The sequence below is a fragment of the Bos indicus x Bos taurus genome, chromosome 20, assembly GCF_003369695.1.
Source record: "Bos indicus x Bos taurus breed Angus x Brahman F1 hybrid chromosome 20, Bos_hybrid_MaternalHap_v2.0, whole genome shotgun sequence".
NCBI classification, from domain to species: domain Eukaryota; kingdom Metazoa; phylum Chordata; class Mammalia; order Artiodactyla; family Bovidae; genus Bos; species Bos indicus x Bos taurus.
Genome location: NC_040095.1, coordinates 1,769,975 through 1,786,002, shown reverse-complemented (window position 1 = coordinate 1,786,002; position 16,028 = coordinate 1,769,975). Strand labels below are relative to the sequence as shown.

The window sequence follows — 16,028 nt, the reverse complement described above, 5'->3', positions numbered from 1 at the left end:
TGAACAAAATGTGCCCAGGAACCTCTTTTCCCCTCCTCCACCTACACTTCAATCTAGGAATTAAGCATTTCGGGGGGGGGGCAGTGAGGGGTGGTGGCTGGGGATTTACACACACCCCTAAAGCTTCTCTACATGGACTGAATCAACACAAATATATTGAAGATATATGAGTGTCCTGGGCATCATGGAACCGAGAAGTTAGAGGGCATCAAAGGATCCCAGCTCACGGTCAGGGCACGGCCCCCTCCAAGTGCCCCTCTGTGAACTCTGGATTCTAGTTAGGGGTGTGGCAGTCTCCTGGGACTGAAACCCGGTGGCCCGGGTGAGCGTCAGGACTCGACGTGCTGTGCTGGTAAAAACCCATGGAGAAGCCTCCTTCTGGGTGACAGGTTTTGGAGTAGGTGGGATCTACAAAAACGGAAGTAGGTGGCAAAAATTAATGATGGTGGGAGAAAGGGGGAGTGGGCGTCAGCGATTATTAGCAAACTGACAGGAGTGGTCCTGCACACACCGAGAACTTCTCTGCTCAGCTTTCTAGGGCCAGCTCTATGACCCTACTGCATGCCTCGTGTGTGCTGGAGATGATATGAGATGTCAAAGTATGTCACTGGCAAGGCAGGTGAGATCCGGTCCAGGTGTGTCTCTTCTGTGAAGTGCTGTGGATATTCCCAGATCATAGGCATGTGACAGCTAAGACAATAGCTAACATTTACGAAATGCTTGTTATATGCCAAACACTATTCTAACTACTTTATACATATTATTTCATTTTGATATTTGCAAAAATCCTTTGTGATAGGTATTATTATTATCCCATTTTACAGTGAGAAACACAGAGTCCAGAGCGATTAAGTAACTTTACCTGAGGTGATGGGGCTATTAAATGGTAGAGGCAGGATTTGAGCCTGGGCAGTCGTAAATCCTGACTTCTCTGGGCCCTCCCTGTGCTCTGAACTCACTATAGTGGCTGCAGCATTTGGTCACACTTCCATGGGCATAACTTACTGTCTCACCAACAAGACAGTAAGCACCCTGCCTTCTGGCACCATGGCGTGGATGGGCCTGTCCACCCGCTAGACTCTGATGCCCAGGACACTCAGTGTGCTTGTGTTGATGGACTCCATTTAGAGAAGCTTCAGGGATCTGTCTGACTCCCCAACCACCACCCCTCACCCCTGCCCCAAATGTTGGATTTCCAGATCAAAGTGCAGATAGAGGAGGGGGAAAGGGATTCCTAGGCATATTTTGTTCATTTACAATGTTGCAAAGCATTTGATCATTTAAAAATTAACCATGCCGCATACATCAGATCTTACTGAATGTTGCATCATACCAAAAAGAAAAATGCTCTCACAGGAGGTATTTCTTGTAGTAGACATGTCACTCTGTCTGCATACACAAGCAGTACACAGTGGAGGAGACATTCAGATCCGGAAAACTCCATTCCCTCCTCCAACAAGCAGATAAATCATAAATGACTAATACATACATACATAATAAGCAACCACAGGGAAATTAGAAAAGCAGAAAATCATAAAAATATATAAGTAATAGGGAAGGAAGAAAGGAAGTGGCTTCCCTGGCAGCTCAGATGGTAGAGAATCTGCCTGCAATGAAGGAGACCTGGGTTTGGTCCCTGGATTGGGAAGATCCCCTGGAGAAGGGCATGGCAACCCTCTCCAGTATTCTTGCCTGGTGAATTCCATGGACAGAGGGGCCCGGTGGGCTACAGTCCATGGGGTGGCAAAGAGTCGGACACAACTGAGCGACTAACATTTTCATTTTCAATAGGGAAGAAAGGAAGGAAGCAAAGGAGAAAGGAAAGAAGGAAGGGAAGGAGGGAGGGGGGAGAAGAAGAAAGGAAGGAAAAGAAGATATTGTAACATACAGGGCAACCAACATATGAAGTGTGCTTTGGCCACATGAATGGATGGAGCTTAGGCTGCATATTTTTAGAGAAGAAAAAATTACATTCTGGGAAATACTGATCTGGTTTACACCATGGTGTATGTTCCATTTGTCCAATTTTTGTTGAAATCTTCCATTAACTAGCTGCATGACCTTGGGCAAGTCACCTCTTTGGGCCTCTTCAAGTTATCTGAGCCAATAAATAAGCAGTTTGAACATCCTTACAATGCACTTCATAACACAAGCCTGTTTCACAGGATAAAGCAGTAGAGACTAAGAACATGGACTCTTAAATGAGACATTAATATTAAAATGAGAAATTAATATTAAAAATACTTTAAAAACTCATGTATTTGGAAATTAAATGTCCACTTGTAAATCATTGGTGTATTTAAGAAGCCACAACAAGGAAAACTAGAAAATATTTGTAATACAATGAAAATGAAAAGAGAATTTACCAGAATTTGTTGCAAGCAGCTGAAGCTGCTCAATGCAGTTAAATACAATACGGTGTTTTGAATAAGGTATAAAAATAAATAATGGACACTAACATAAAATTTTGTGAAAGTTGAACTAAATCTGTACCTACTGTATCACATGTTAATTTCCTTTTTTTTTTTTTTTAAAAAAAAAACAACAACAGTATTTCAGGTCTACTATATCCTTCCACTTATCTCTATATTCATTCTATTCAGTTTTGAGAGTTTGCTATTAAAACTCCAACTAAAAGTCTCAATTTACCTACTTAAAAATAATTGTAATATGTAACAGAACTAAATGTAAGTTTGTTCTGTATTTGCCAAGTCTCTTGTAGATGTGATATCATATTTGCATAATTTACAAAAATACAATAAAGAAGTAAGCAAAGAAAAAAAAGAACACAGACTCATTGCCTGGTTTTGCTGGTTTTCGCTAGTAACACAACACTAAGTACTGCAACGATAACAACATGTATTCTGTGTTTCAGTTTCCTCATGTATAAAATGTGGGTTACAACATTTTATCATATCAAAAAGTTGTTGCAAAGATTAAATGAGTTAATACATCTAAGGTATTTACAATGGGAGCATAATACATCTAGGTATACAATCTAGGTGTGTGATACATGTTAGCTATTATAACACCTTACAAAATGCAAAAACTGTGAAAAAATTTCAAGTGCTCTGTAAATGGAAGGGATCACCATAGTTAGAAGATGAAGGAAATCTACAAGCTGAGCTATGTGCCTGCAAGAGAAAAATGGTCCTCTTTTCTGGCTGACACCAGGCACATGCTTCTCTAGTCCAAGGCTACATTTGTTTTCTGCACCTGGAGATGGCAACGCTCCCATTGCCTGAATTCTTCCCAGGTACCAGCAATGATCTAAGGAGTGACTAGTCTATCCTCACACACACACACACACAAATGCCATAAAATGGATATTATAATTATCCCCATTTTGCAGATCAGAAAACTGAGATGCCAAGAGGTTAAATGACTTCCCAGGGAAGAGAAAGTGGTAAAACTAAGTCTGAAACCCAGGCTGTATTTCTGAATTCAACTTATTTTATTTATTTTATTGGAGTATAATTGCTTTATTACTTTGCCAACAAAGGTCCGTCTCGTCAAGGCTATGGTTTTTCCAGTAGTCAGGTATGGATGTGTTGGACTATAAAGAAAGCTGAGCACCGAAGAATTGATGCTTTTGAATTGTTGGAGAAGACTCTTGAGAGTCCCTTGGACTGCAAGGAGATCCAACCAATCCATCCTAAAGGAGATCAGTCCTGGTTGTTCATTGGAAGGACTGATGTTGAAGCTAAAACTCCAATACTTTGGCCACCTGATGCGAAGAGCTGACTCGTTTGAAAAGACTCTGCTGCTGGGAAAGATTGAAGGCAGGAGGAGAAGGGGACGACAGAGGATGAGATGGTTGAATGGCATCACCGACTCAATGAAGATGAGTTTGAGTAGGCTCTGGGAGTTGGTGATGGATGGGGAGTCCTGGTGTGCTGTGGTCTATGGGGTCGCGAAGAATCAGACACAACTGAGCGACTGAATTGAACTGATAATTGCTCTATAATGTTCTGCTGTGCAATGAAGTAAATCAGATATATATAGACATATATCCTCTCCCTCTTTGCCCTCCCTCCCACCCCGCCCCCCATGATATCCCTCTAGCTCATCACAGAGCACCGAGCTGAGTTTCCTGGGCTTTATAGCAGGTTAGCAGTAGCTGTTTCACACATCATAGTATATATGTGCCAAACCTAATCTCAAATGTAGGAATTTCCTTCAGAGATGAAAATGTTTCTATTTAGTAGACGGCTCCAGTTCCTTAGGTTCCCTTGCCTGCCTTTTTGCTCAGTTGCCCAGTCCAGGATATTTGCACGTGCTCTGCTTGGCTCGGCATGCTTTAGTTGGCCTGGCACACTCTTCTCCCAACTCCCACCCCAACACTTGCTTTTCATCTCTCAGAGCACAGATATAGATCACATCTTATAGTTCTCTTAATAAAGTACCTCTTGTATATAACCCTGCCTGGGCACCCCACTCCAGTACTCTTGCCTGGAAAATCCCATGGACAGAGGAGCCTGGTAGGCTGCAGTCCATGGGGTCGCTAAGAGTCGGACTTGACTGAGCAGCTTCACTTTCCCTTTTCACTTTCATGCCTTGGAGAAGGAAATGGCAACCCACTCCAGTGTTCTTGCCTGGAGAATCCCAGGGACAGGGGAGCCTGGTGAAATGCCGTCTATGGGGTCGCATAGAGTCGGACACGACTGAAGCGACTTAGCAGCAGCAGCCATAATTTTACATTATTTATGAGATTACTTGATTAGTCTATCTATTCAACTGGATCACCAAAAAACGGTGACAAGCACCCTGAATGGTGTTATCTACAAGTATATGTGTGTGTGCTCAGTCGTATCTGATTCTTTGGGACCCTATGGGGTGTAGCCCACCAGATTCCTTTGTCCATGGGATTCTCTGGGCAAGAAGTCTGGAGTGGGTTCCCATTTCCTTCTCCAGGCAATCTTCCCAACACAGGAAACGAACCTAAGCCTCCTCCATCTCCTGCACTGGCAGGCGGGTTCTTTACCACTGTGCCACCTGGGACCTTAGGTCCCTTAGAAAAATATATTCTAATTTTGCAAGTTTAAAGAAGCAAGGACTACTGTGTTGCCTCTAGGGTCCTGTCTCCCCTCCAAAGACTAAAGTCTATGGCTAGATGGAATTTCAAATAGGAACGTTCCCTCAAAGCACTTCCGTGTGTTTCCTCTGGGATGACTGCTGGCAGCTCAGAAGGGGAGGCTGGCCTGATCAGGGAGGGCCCCGCCTCTCTGGGTGTCCATCTTCCTGACTCTGTATCAGTTGCGGATGTCTGTGCATTTGTCTGCTCATCATCAATTTCTGGTAGTAACTCTCAGACTTTCCTTTGAAGAATTACTCTCCCAGCCTCCCCCTTTGCTCCCAGACTTTGTGGTTTGGATAAAACTAGCCACAGCCTCCCCACTTCCAAAGGTGGGTCATATGAACCAAGCCTGATGAAACAGCATATGTCATTTCACTGGCCACAGAGTTTTATGGATTGGGATGTAGCTCGAGCCAGATCTTTGAAAATTACTCTGGGAATTTTGCTGTGCCTCTTGAAGGAAAAGCTTCTTCTTTCTACTGGGGCTGCTAATCCAACAAGACATATTTCTGGAATTTCTGCAGTCAGGTTTCTACTGCAAAGAGAGCATCTGCCTTAGAATGAAGCCAATAGAGAAAAGAGCAGAGACAGAGATCAGATTCCCTGCAACACCATTTGAGCACCTAGATATATCCATGCCTGCAGCCTTAACCCTGGGCTCTTTAAACTGCCCGAGCCCATAAATTCTCTTTCTGTTTGGCAAATTTGAATTGTATTTCTTTAAAAAAAATCCTAATCAATAAGTCCCCATTGTGACCAAACGGGAAACGCACTGGTGAGGGATAAATCAGGAGTCTGGGATAAACACATGCATGCGCACCCATATGTAAGATAAATAAGCAACAAGGACCTACTGTATAGCACAGGGAACGCAACTCAATATTTCGTGATAACATATATGAGAAAAGAATCCAAAACAAAATTAATATATGTGTAACTGAATCACTTTGCTGTATACCTGAAACTAACACAGCACTGTAAGTCAACTATACTCCACTACAATTAAAATATTTTTAGAAAACTTAAAAAAATAAATACCCATTGGATATACAGAGCTTATTACAAGGTATGAAAAACAGAGTTTATTATATACATGTTCATGAATGTCAGGTTCTGTGCCAAGAGTTAGAAACACAGAGATAAGCTGGACCTACTTCTTGCCTTCAAGAAGCCGTTCTCTGGTGGCAAGAACGGTCACAACGAGAGACAATGACAGCACAGGGCCAAGTACTATAATGTGGGTGTGTGTGCAAACACAGAGGCGGGAACATGCTCTCCTACCATAAAGGCATCCCCAAAGGCCCCACAAATGAGAAATTTCATGGACAAGAATTTTTAGGATGCTTTTGTGTTGAGTTTTGTCTAAAAAGGCGGAGAGTCATAGTTTATGCAAAGTCATAGGAAGTATGAAGCAGTATGTTACATGAACAGTTGAGTGTCTCTGAAATGTAGGGTGAGTCGAAGATGACTCACCTGGATGCTTCATGAAATTTGGCAAAACCCCAAGACCTTACTGACCAACTGGCAAAGAGTGAAGGGATCCAAACGCAGTTTGGGAGCCGGGTTCTTCCGAGCACAGATGCGTAGATAGACACTGATGTGAGGCACCACCAGCTGCATCCTTTTTAGCTCAGTGCACAGTGAAAATGCAAGTCTCCTAGTCCAAAGTATTAAGAATTCAAGATGGTGACAGCAGGGCCCTTTAGAGTGCAGGGTCCTCTGCAGCTACACAGGTTGGATGCTCAGGAAGCTGATTCTGACATAGGGCTAGGGAGAGACCTGCCTCTCATCTGTAATGTGGCGGGGCCTAATTCCCACCAATGCCTTCAGCATTGTAAAAGCCAGACTCCCACCTGAGTGATGTGAACAGAGAGAATCAGTGCAACATAAGCCCAGGCTAAGAATTCTGACATTTTTGTTGTTTGGCTGATTTTCCTCTTCCCAGCACAAACACCGGTGCAGAAACATTTATCTCTTTCTGCTTTGACAAACCTCTCCTCCCCTTCACCAGCCCCTAAAGCTGGCCCTAAGAGCAAGTGTGTCTGCAAAGTCAATAGGCATCCGGATAACAGAAGAGCAGTTTTGCAGAGGTCAGAATAGTAAGGGGTGGAAGCCATCTGGGACTGGAGTAAGGTCCTGGGCAAACATGAGATAGAAATTTCAAGACTACAAATTTCAAATTTGTATCTAGTGACAAAATTATTAGTGTTTACATTCTTTTCCCATTGCTTCCCACTGAAGAGATTTCTGCCTTTGCTTCTTTAACATCTCCTCTTCTTCCATCCTCTCAGGACGTTTCTGTCTTTGCCAGCCAACTCTTGGCCCCTGAGACACGGAGCAAGAGCAATAGGTAGAGAGAGACAAGACTTCTTGCCAGTGTAGAGTGAAGAGTCCCTATGGGAATCATGCGTGCATGCTCAGGCGCTCAGTCATGCCCGATTCTTGGCAACCGCATGGAGTGTAGCCCACCAGGCTCCTCTGTCCATGAGATTTCCCAGGCAAGAATACTGTAGTGGGCTGCCATTTCCTATTCCAGAGGATCTTCCCGGCCCAGGGATTAAACCCACACCTCCTGCATCTCCTGTACTGGCAGGCAGATTCTTTCCCACTGAGCCACCTGGGAAGCCTTTTCATGGGAAGCACCTAAAACAAATATAAGAAGCCAAAGGAAAGTGAGAGCAAAAGGAAAGAGAGAGCCTAGAGGACCCCAGTTTTAAAAGAGTTTGTGGATAGGAATTGAGAATAAGGTTGTGAGAGAGACTTGGGTAAACCATGAGATAGGAGAGATACAGGAGAATGGAAAAAGGGAATATTAGATAATATTGCTGAGTGCCATGACTTGAACTTCATTTTGATGAAATAACATTATTTGAGGAAAAACATTAAAAATGGAAATTGCTCACAGTTACTCTTGTCTATTGGGCTGGACTATGTGGGATCTGAATTAATCTTGGGTTACACTTGTATTCTATGAGATATTAATAAGTACTATATACACATAGGGAGACAAATATATGCACACTGAATGATTCAATGGGCAAGTAAATCTGTGAAATGCTGTATCCCATATCTTCCTCTTAGAAAATCCCATAGCATCCCCCTAGCATCTTCCTCTTAGAGAATGCATTAGCATTAAGGCTCTGAGAAGTCCTGTACCACAGAAAGCTAATCAAAGCTGCTTAATCCAATGCTTCCTGAACGTATTCTACCATATGTCCCAGGATATATTTTACTGTTTGAATAAATTTAATATAGTACAATTTTAATAAGGCTGATCTTAAGCTCTCCTGTCTCAAGGTTTAGAGAAGGTGTTGTAGATGAAGTATATTTTAACTAGTATTGGAAGGATGGGGAAGGTAGGGAGTAGCCAGTTCAGTATATAGAAAGGAATGAAAAATAATGAATAAATAGCTCAAGACTGGTGAGCAGTTCCCTGGGGTTTCAATGCAGAAAGAAAGGATCTGTTGCACTTCAATTTATTTTCATCAGGGAGAAACTCTCCCCACCTCCTGGTGCGATGTCATGTGGGTGCTGAGAGGCCCGGGGCCGGAGGCGGGGCCACTCACCTGTTCTGGACCATGCTCATGGCCAACACCCCCCGCCTCTCTTGCGATGTCACGTGGGTGCTGAGGGGCCCGGGCCCCGGAGGTGGGGCCAACTCACCTGTTCTGGACCATGCTCATGGCCACCCAGTCCGCAGGGTACACGTTCTTCCCAATGAGGTCCTTGAACATGATGAACGTCTCCATCAGGAAGTCCTACAACAGCAAAGCAAAACACACCTGCCATCTTGCTTTATAGGAAATGACTGGAAGGACCTAGATCTTGTGAGTTGTTCAAACTTTTTCTTTTTTTTTTTTTATGGAGGTGCAGAAAGGGACGAGGCATAGCCTTTCATTATGTAAACCCAATGAAACCAATAGAGGTGGATTTTCAAATGAAATCTTACAAGTGATTACCAGGAGACTGTTTCACAGATATAAGTGGAACATGAATATGGAATGTGAAAACCCTCTCAAAATAAAGCACTGTTAATTCTGTCTTTGGGAGTAAAGGAGTAAATGTATTCATTGATATGGCAATTTTATAATCATCTTGCCAAATATGCATTTGAGGAGGAAATAATCTACACTTATGAATGCATCTCAGGTCATTGAGCAAACAAACTATTATTAAAATGAAACATCTAACTGCCGTACTGTAAACACAGCTAATTCATATGTCACAGGCACATGCATGAGCAAGCTAGAGGAAACACGGCAGGGACTCCCTCCCTCTCCTTTTAAGAGGCTCAGAGTGGACCTCAACATGCTCCACCAGGCTTGCGATGGGTCAGACTTGTTCTCTACCTTTGGAGAACATAAATTCAAGACAAGTCCAGATAGCAAAGTGAAGAAGTGCTGACACTAGGAGGAAATGAAGTTATCCCATCCATTTGCTTTGTGTGTGTATGCTCAGTTGGTCAGTTGTGTCCAACTCTTTGTGAGCCATGGACTGTAGCCTGCCAGGCTCTTCTGTCCACGGGATCTTCCCGGCATGAATACTGGAGTGGATTGCCACTTTCTTCTCCAGGAATCTTCCCAACCCAAGGACTGACCTGGCATCTCCCACATCTCCTGCACTGCAGGTGAATTTTTTACTGCTGAGCCACCCATTTGCTATAGGCAAAATTTAAAATCCATAGGAAAGCTGTTCAGAGCTCTTTCCTTAAGCCAGTGGTTTTCAAATTACTTTAATAGCAGAATTTTTTGTTTGGAGAAAATCTTACTTGGAACCTAATGTATAAAACAGATAAAAGTGGAAACAGCTCTGGTTGAAGTATGCATGTATGTATGTGTGTTGGGTGTGTTTATGGTAGAAGATAGTGAAGTTGGGAGAAATATAATTTGAAAATCACTGCTTAAGCTCAACTGTAAAATTCTGGAAATGAGATTGGCTCCTTTCCAGCAACCATTGCTTCTAGGGAAATTTACCCCAGAGACTAAAGTCCCAGTTTCCACATCAGCAGAATGGGGATAACATCTACCTCAAATGGTTGATTAAGTGCACACTGTCTATAAGACACTCCACACAGAGCCCAGCCCACTGTGAGTGTTCACTACATGCTCAGGATGACGCTGGTGAGTATAACTGTTCATCCTCGGGATCACCTGGGGTAGTTGCCATAGGCACAGTCCCTGCCTGTGGGAATGGAGAAGACCTCTGCCTCACAGATGGAAAGCCTGGCTTCTGACTGGGAAGGTGCAGCATGGTGTAGGCTTTCCTACACCATGGTAGGAAAGACAGTAATGACTCTGCCTGCAATGTGGGAGGCCCAGGTTTTTCCCTGGGTCACAAAGATCCCCTGGAAAAGGAAATGGCAACCCACTCCAGTATTCTTGCCTAGAAAATCCCACGGACAGAGGAGCAGGGCGGGCTACAGTCCATGGGAAAGCAAAGAGTCGGACGTGGTTGAGCGACTTAGCAGGGTGTAAGGACTGGAACAGAGGTTCAGACCGTCCCTCTGCCATATACTGCTGTGTGGCCTTGAGCAAGCAGACTGGAGACTTGTAACCACGGCTGCTAGCGCCTCTGCCAGCTGCTGGAGGGATGGTTGAGAGATGCATGATTCAGTACAGAGCGATCTGTTTCCCACCACCCTCTCCACCCTCTCTTCCACTGAGGATCAAAAGTGAGGGATCCAGTCTATTTCCACGTCCCATGACACTGAGGAGGGAGAAAACCTTAGGCTATTTAGAGTTCCTTTTGTTTCTTTTTTTTTTTGTATAACCAGAAAGAGGTTCCCTTTCTTGCCAATCTTACTCCAGCGAGGAGTCCTCAAAGCTAAATGGCCGAAGGGACAGGACATTAGTTTCCTATGGTTCTCCACTCTGTGAGCTTGGCACAATTCTGGTTCCTGTGTATCCTTCAAGGAGAGGTAAAAATGAGCCCCTGGCAGCAGAACCCCTGAAGCTGGCGGTAATAAGGAGACAGTGACAAAGGTTCCATACTGAGGGTAAAGTGCCTGCTGCACTCTGGGGCAGCTTGGGCTGGGCTTTCTTTTGATGACATCATCTGCTGCAGAGGTCCAGCCCCCCAGCCATCCGCCACAGCAGACGGTCCTGTAGCAAATGAATCCTGAGAGGCCAGAGGAACAAAGGGCTCAGAGACCAGTTTTCTCTATGCGTGTGTTATTATAATACAATGATGGCTGCCTTTTACTGGACTCCTACAATGTGAGAGCTACTGTTGTCTCATTTAATCCCTTCACAATGCCGTGACATAAATGATATGATCCCCACTTTACAGATGGGTAAACTGAGGCTTAAGAAAGGTTAAGTAGCCCACAGTCGCAGCTAGCCAGTGACAAATCCTGGATTCAAACCCAAGACCATGTGACTCTAACACTCATGCTCTTAAGCCTCAAAATGTCTATGATTCATCAACAAATATGGTTTCAAGTCCTATGTAGACTAGACACTCAGGGCTCACATCTGACATGGGCTGAAGGTGTATTTCGGGAGTGATATATACAAACCTAAGCGGAAGTGAGAAACAGAAGCACATGAACATTTCTGCAAACCCAGACCCACACACGTAAGGTTCATGGAAGATATTCTTGCCCTAAACTCTCGGGAATCTAGAGAGCACAACGTGTCTCCCAACGCTGCCCCAAAGCATTCTGTAGACTCACCACAAGTTCAGAGCTGGTCGGGAAGGTCTCAATATAGAAGGAGTAGTGCTGGTCACCCATCTGGTTTAAGACGGCTGTCATACACGCCACGAAGTGACTCTGCAGGAAATCAAATGCCATGGAACAGTGGAGAGTGCACCGTTAGATTCACTTTCTCCGTTTGCTTGACTTCAGACTGGAAAACATCTCTCCATCCCAGGCTAGTATAACCCCTCTCCAACCCACCCCCTCTAGGGGTGGAGAATTTCTTCTTAGCAGATGAGCATGTGGAACTTCTCTAAGAGTAAATGTCTCCTTATGGCTTATTCATCGCTCATTCGTCCAAAAAAGCATTTATTGAACATCTATTATGTGCCTAGGACTATAATAGGAGCTCCAGATATAGACAATAAGGATCTGACTTATTGCCTCTCCAGTTGCTTTACATTGGGAAAAGAGCACTGTATTGATGTCAGGAGATCCAGCTTGGATCAACATTCTGAAGACAGTTGATTTTCTGGTAAATAATTTTACATGTCTAATCTCCAATTGTTCCATCTGTAAAGTGGGACAGTAATCCACCCACACCTAACCCAGAGATGTACTGTAAAGATCAATGGCTTCTATGGTGCCTTGAGTACACTGAAATTCCCTATAGGAGCATCAGCGGTTGGACCATGAATCAGCCAGTGAGAAGCCAGCAGCTGTCAGGACTAATGTCTGTCAGCAGAATTGAGGGGGATCTACTCTGGGAACCTGGTATAGGAAGTACTGACCATACATCCACCAGCTGGGGAAAGAGTGTCTCACCAGCACTCAAGAGTGTCTCCTGTAAGATTCCACTAGGCTGCCTACTTAATCAAAGGAAGTTCCCTGCCAAGGGCAAGCCTGTGGTGGATGGGAAGCTTGGGGTGATGCAAGTGTCTCCAGGGATCCCCACTGCTAAAGGGTGTCAGATATAACACATCATAGCTGTGGGTCTGGAAGTGTTGTGTTTGAACCAAGTATTATATCTGTATCACAAACTACTAACTTTGTTAAAAAAAAAAAAAAAAAACCGCTAAAACCAAAAAATGAAAAAACGTCTCCCTTTGTTATAAAAATATAATGTGAAAAAAACTCCTCCCAATTTCAGGTTTACAGTTCAGTGACAGTGACAGAAGAGCAGCCTCGAGTCCCCAGGAAGCTCCTTCTGCGTTTCTCCACAGGAAGTCTTTTGGTCAACTGAATGTTCTTTAAGTTCATGTTCCCAAAAGTAACTCCCAAAGACATGGATTCTCAATTGCTTCTAGGTTCTTTCCAATTAGGACCTTAGGGATAGCATGCTTTCCCAGTCAGCAGGACTAGCTATGTAATTTGTGGGGCTCAGAACAAAATGAAAATGGAAAACTACTTGTAAAAATTCCTCAGAATTTAAAGACAGCCCTTCTGAGCACTGGACCAGGTCACACACTGGGGAAGGCAGCGCTGCCTGTGGGTGACCACCACACACACGCACAAGTGTTCAGAAAACATGCAGAGCTGGCAGGAGTGCAAGGAGCAACATCAGTGACATTGCTGGGCACTGGGACCGGGAGCCTTCTCCCTGGGGCCAACTGCCCTGGCCACCCTGGAGTCCAATCCTTCTGCCTGCTGAGGCCCCCAGCGGGTGATGGTGAGTCTGTGAAATTATCCATCCCTTTCACACCAGACAGAACGCCACCATCACTGCTAACTTCACCAAGTCCCATGGAAACCAAGAAACAAGTTCATTATTGTTTATCCCTCCGGCCAGGCTGGATGCAAGAGGGGACGGATCTTCCGAGTAAGAGGTGTGTGTGGCGGGGGGGTGGGCACACACGCGTGTATCTCCTCTGCTCCCTCCATCTCTTCCGCGAGGAGCTTCCTCCAAGAATTCAGCCAGTGGCCACTAGAGGTCTTTGCTTTTCACATGGTAGCTGCCGTGCAGTTTTTTCGGCTTTTTATTTATTCCTACGTGAGCAGACCCACTACACTTCTTGCATATAAACAGTGAAAATTACAACATAAAGGACTTATTATTTCTTCTTTTGGAGTAATTCTGCTGCTGGCCAAAGCCTGGCTCGTTTTGCAAAGAAATGAAGGGCATTCTCTGCAGGTAATTCCACTGCTTCAAGGTAAGAGATCTGGGTAGGTTTTATTTTTTGTGATCCATCATCCTTTCAGAGCAAATGCTATCATTTCTTGGACAATAGTTTACTTTTAAAGCTTGGGCTTAAATGAGCCCTGGGATTGTGAGCTTGTGTGTGTGTGTGTGTGTGTGTGTGTGAGAAAATCCACCATGGTCGGAACTGCAGGCTGCCCCAAATGCACAGATACAGATCCGGAATGCTTGTTATTTCCAAAGGCTTGATTTGAATTTGAAGGGGGTTGGGGAAGCAAGCAACAAACCTCAGAGGTCAAGGTGCCTGGAAATTATCTTGAAAAGGCTACTTGTCTTAAGCCTTCCTTAGAGAAACTTCCATGCTTCATTTTAAATGAAAATAAAAGGGGAAGGGGATTCCCATGCCGTCTCATTTGGAGAGAGTGACTATTCTATGAAAGAAACCACTATCTTTTTATAAGGACTTGCTCAGTTCATCGATCCATCAAAATTACTTTTACCAGCTTGTTCATCTCTTGATTCTAACTACCCCACAGAAAAACCTGGCTGAGTGCCTTCCAGCAGGATCTGTAGTGTGTTGTGACTGAAGTTTGGACAAGTTACCTGCATTTGGCTGTTAATGAGAAATGACAGTGCTTTACTTCCAACTGGAAGCTTTCCTTTTTTTTCTGCTATGGTGTCTAGCCCACTTTAGTATCAAGTCTGTCCGAAATCACACCCATGTGACTGACTGATTTGTGAAATGGCATGAGACACCAGCAGCAGGTTCAAATTCAGTAAAGGCTCCTCTTTGTCATTTAAATTAAGAGCCAAAACCCTCTGTTCATCATACAATGAGAGAATGGTAGAATCACGTTGTGTCTCTCTCACATGTATCCCCTTTTCAGCAGAGCCCTCAGCTCAGCAAGCCGCTTCTTTGCTCCCTGTCCTCTTTCCCTTTCACAAGTTTGAGACCTTCGGTATCCACCATGTCTGAAGGTTTAGAAAGCGCTGTAGGGGTTGGGCGTGGGGGAGAAGACCAGACTGCATTTGCTGTAGCAACTCAGACCTTCCTGATGTTGACACTGCTCAAACTTTACAGTGCTGGAGCCCAGACTCCCAGCCCTGCCAGCAACATGGCAAAGCCTGAAGGCAGCCTGGGGGACAGAGGGGCGGGCGGACCCCCTGCCGTTCAGGCTGCTGAGAAGGTCCTTCTTGCCATCCTTGGTGGAAATTTTGTGGTCAACAGATATTTACTATCAGGGCGTGAGGCAGCCACTCACCCATACCCGAGCAGCATTCCAGCTGCCCGGATAGAAAATTGCTTCTTAAAACCAAATGGCAGGGGGAACTGCATATTAAATTCCGGAGAGAAACTGTATCTGAGATGCTGGCACAAACCAGGCAGAGTCACCTCAGCTCCATTCGGGGTAGCTTAAAATGTAGCTAATGAATCACAGCATGAAGAGACATGGTTTGAAACTAGGTCAAATGTGTAAAAATAAATGCAATCATTGCCGGCACTTGGCTGATGAGGGGCTACTTAACGCCTTGAGTGGCAGGGCTTATTTGCCGTATAGAACCCTCTTCAGTGATCCATTACATTCAATCCTCTTAATTAATTCACCCCATCAGTAAGTAGGGAGGTCCTGCACACCTGGGAGAGAATTGAAGCTCCAAAGGAAAACAGTCAGTGTCTCTTTGCTGTGTGATGGCAAGAGAAAATGAGAAACCCAATATTGTGTCATTAGTATTAATTAACTGGGATACTGGGTGATTGCGATCAGGAGAGTCGCCCTCTCCAAATCAATTTATTCCTTTGCATAAAAAACCATCACCGTGATCATCATATGACCATTGTCATCCTCCTCCTCTTATTGATAAGGCCAATAGTTTTGGCGCACAATACTCAAACATATCTATTTAACCTCTTCTAAAGCAAACACACCTACACACACGGTTAGGACCCTGCAGGGCTGAGTGAGCCAGGAAGAGGCCATCAGTCTGCCCTGCCTTGAAGAACTAACAAAACAAGGGGAGAGGGGCATGGCAGATGCAAATGCACCCCTCCCCACCTGAGGTTGGTGGGAGTGATGAGATCTCAGAGGGAGGGAAAGAGCCAACTTCGGGAGCTTGCTACCTAAATGCCAGCATTACTATGCGATGCCAGCTGGTGACACGTTGCCATAGTAACTTCA

General features: G+C 44.5%; 2 protein-coding genes across 2 annotated transcripts in view; one reads left to right on the top strand and one right to left on the bottom strand.

Annotated features, from left to right (window-relative positions):
• Window positions 1–16,028, bottom strand: part of DOCK2 (dedicator of cytokinesis 2) — a 457,789-nt gene that overhangs the window by 98,770 nt on the left and 342,991 nt on the right. The window contains exons 28-29 of the mRNA XM_027520183.1: window positions 11,751–11,849; window positions 8,741–8,835 (exon numbers count right to left, since the gene is read on the bottom strand). Coding sequence (XP_027375984.1) covers window positions 8,741–8,835; window positions 11,751–11,849 — 194 coding nt within the window. The remainder of the gene's footprint in view (window positions 1–8,740; window positions 8,836–11,750; window positions 11,850–16,028) is intronic.
• The window catches only part of INSYN2B (inhibitory synaptic factor family member 2B), a 123,953-nt gene continuing 121,575 nt past the window's right edge, over window positions 13,651–16,028 (top strand). The window contains exon 1 of the mRNA XM_027520184.1: window positions 13,651–13,864. The gene's annotated coding sequence lies outside the window, so the exon portion shown is untranslated. The remainder of the gene's footprint in view (window positions 13,865–16,028) is intronic.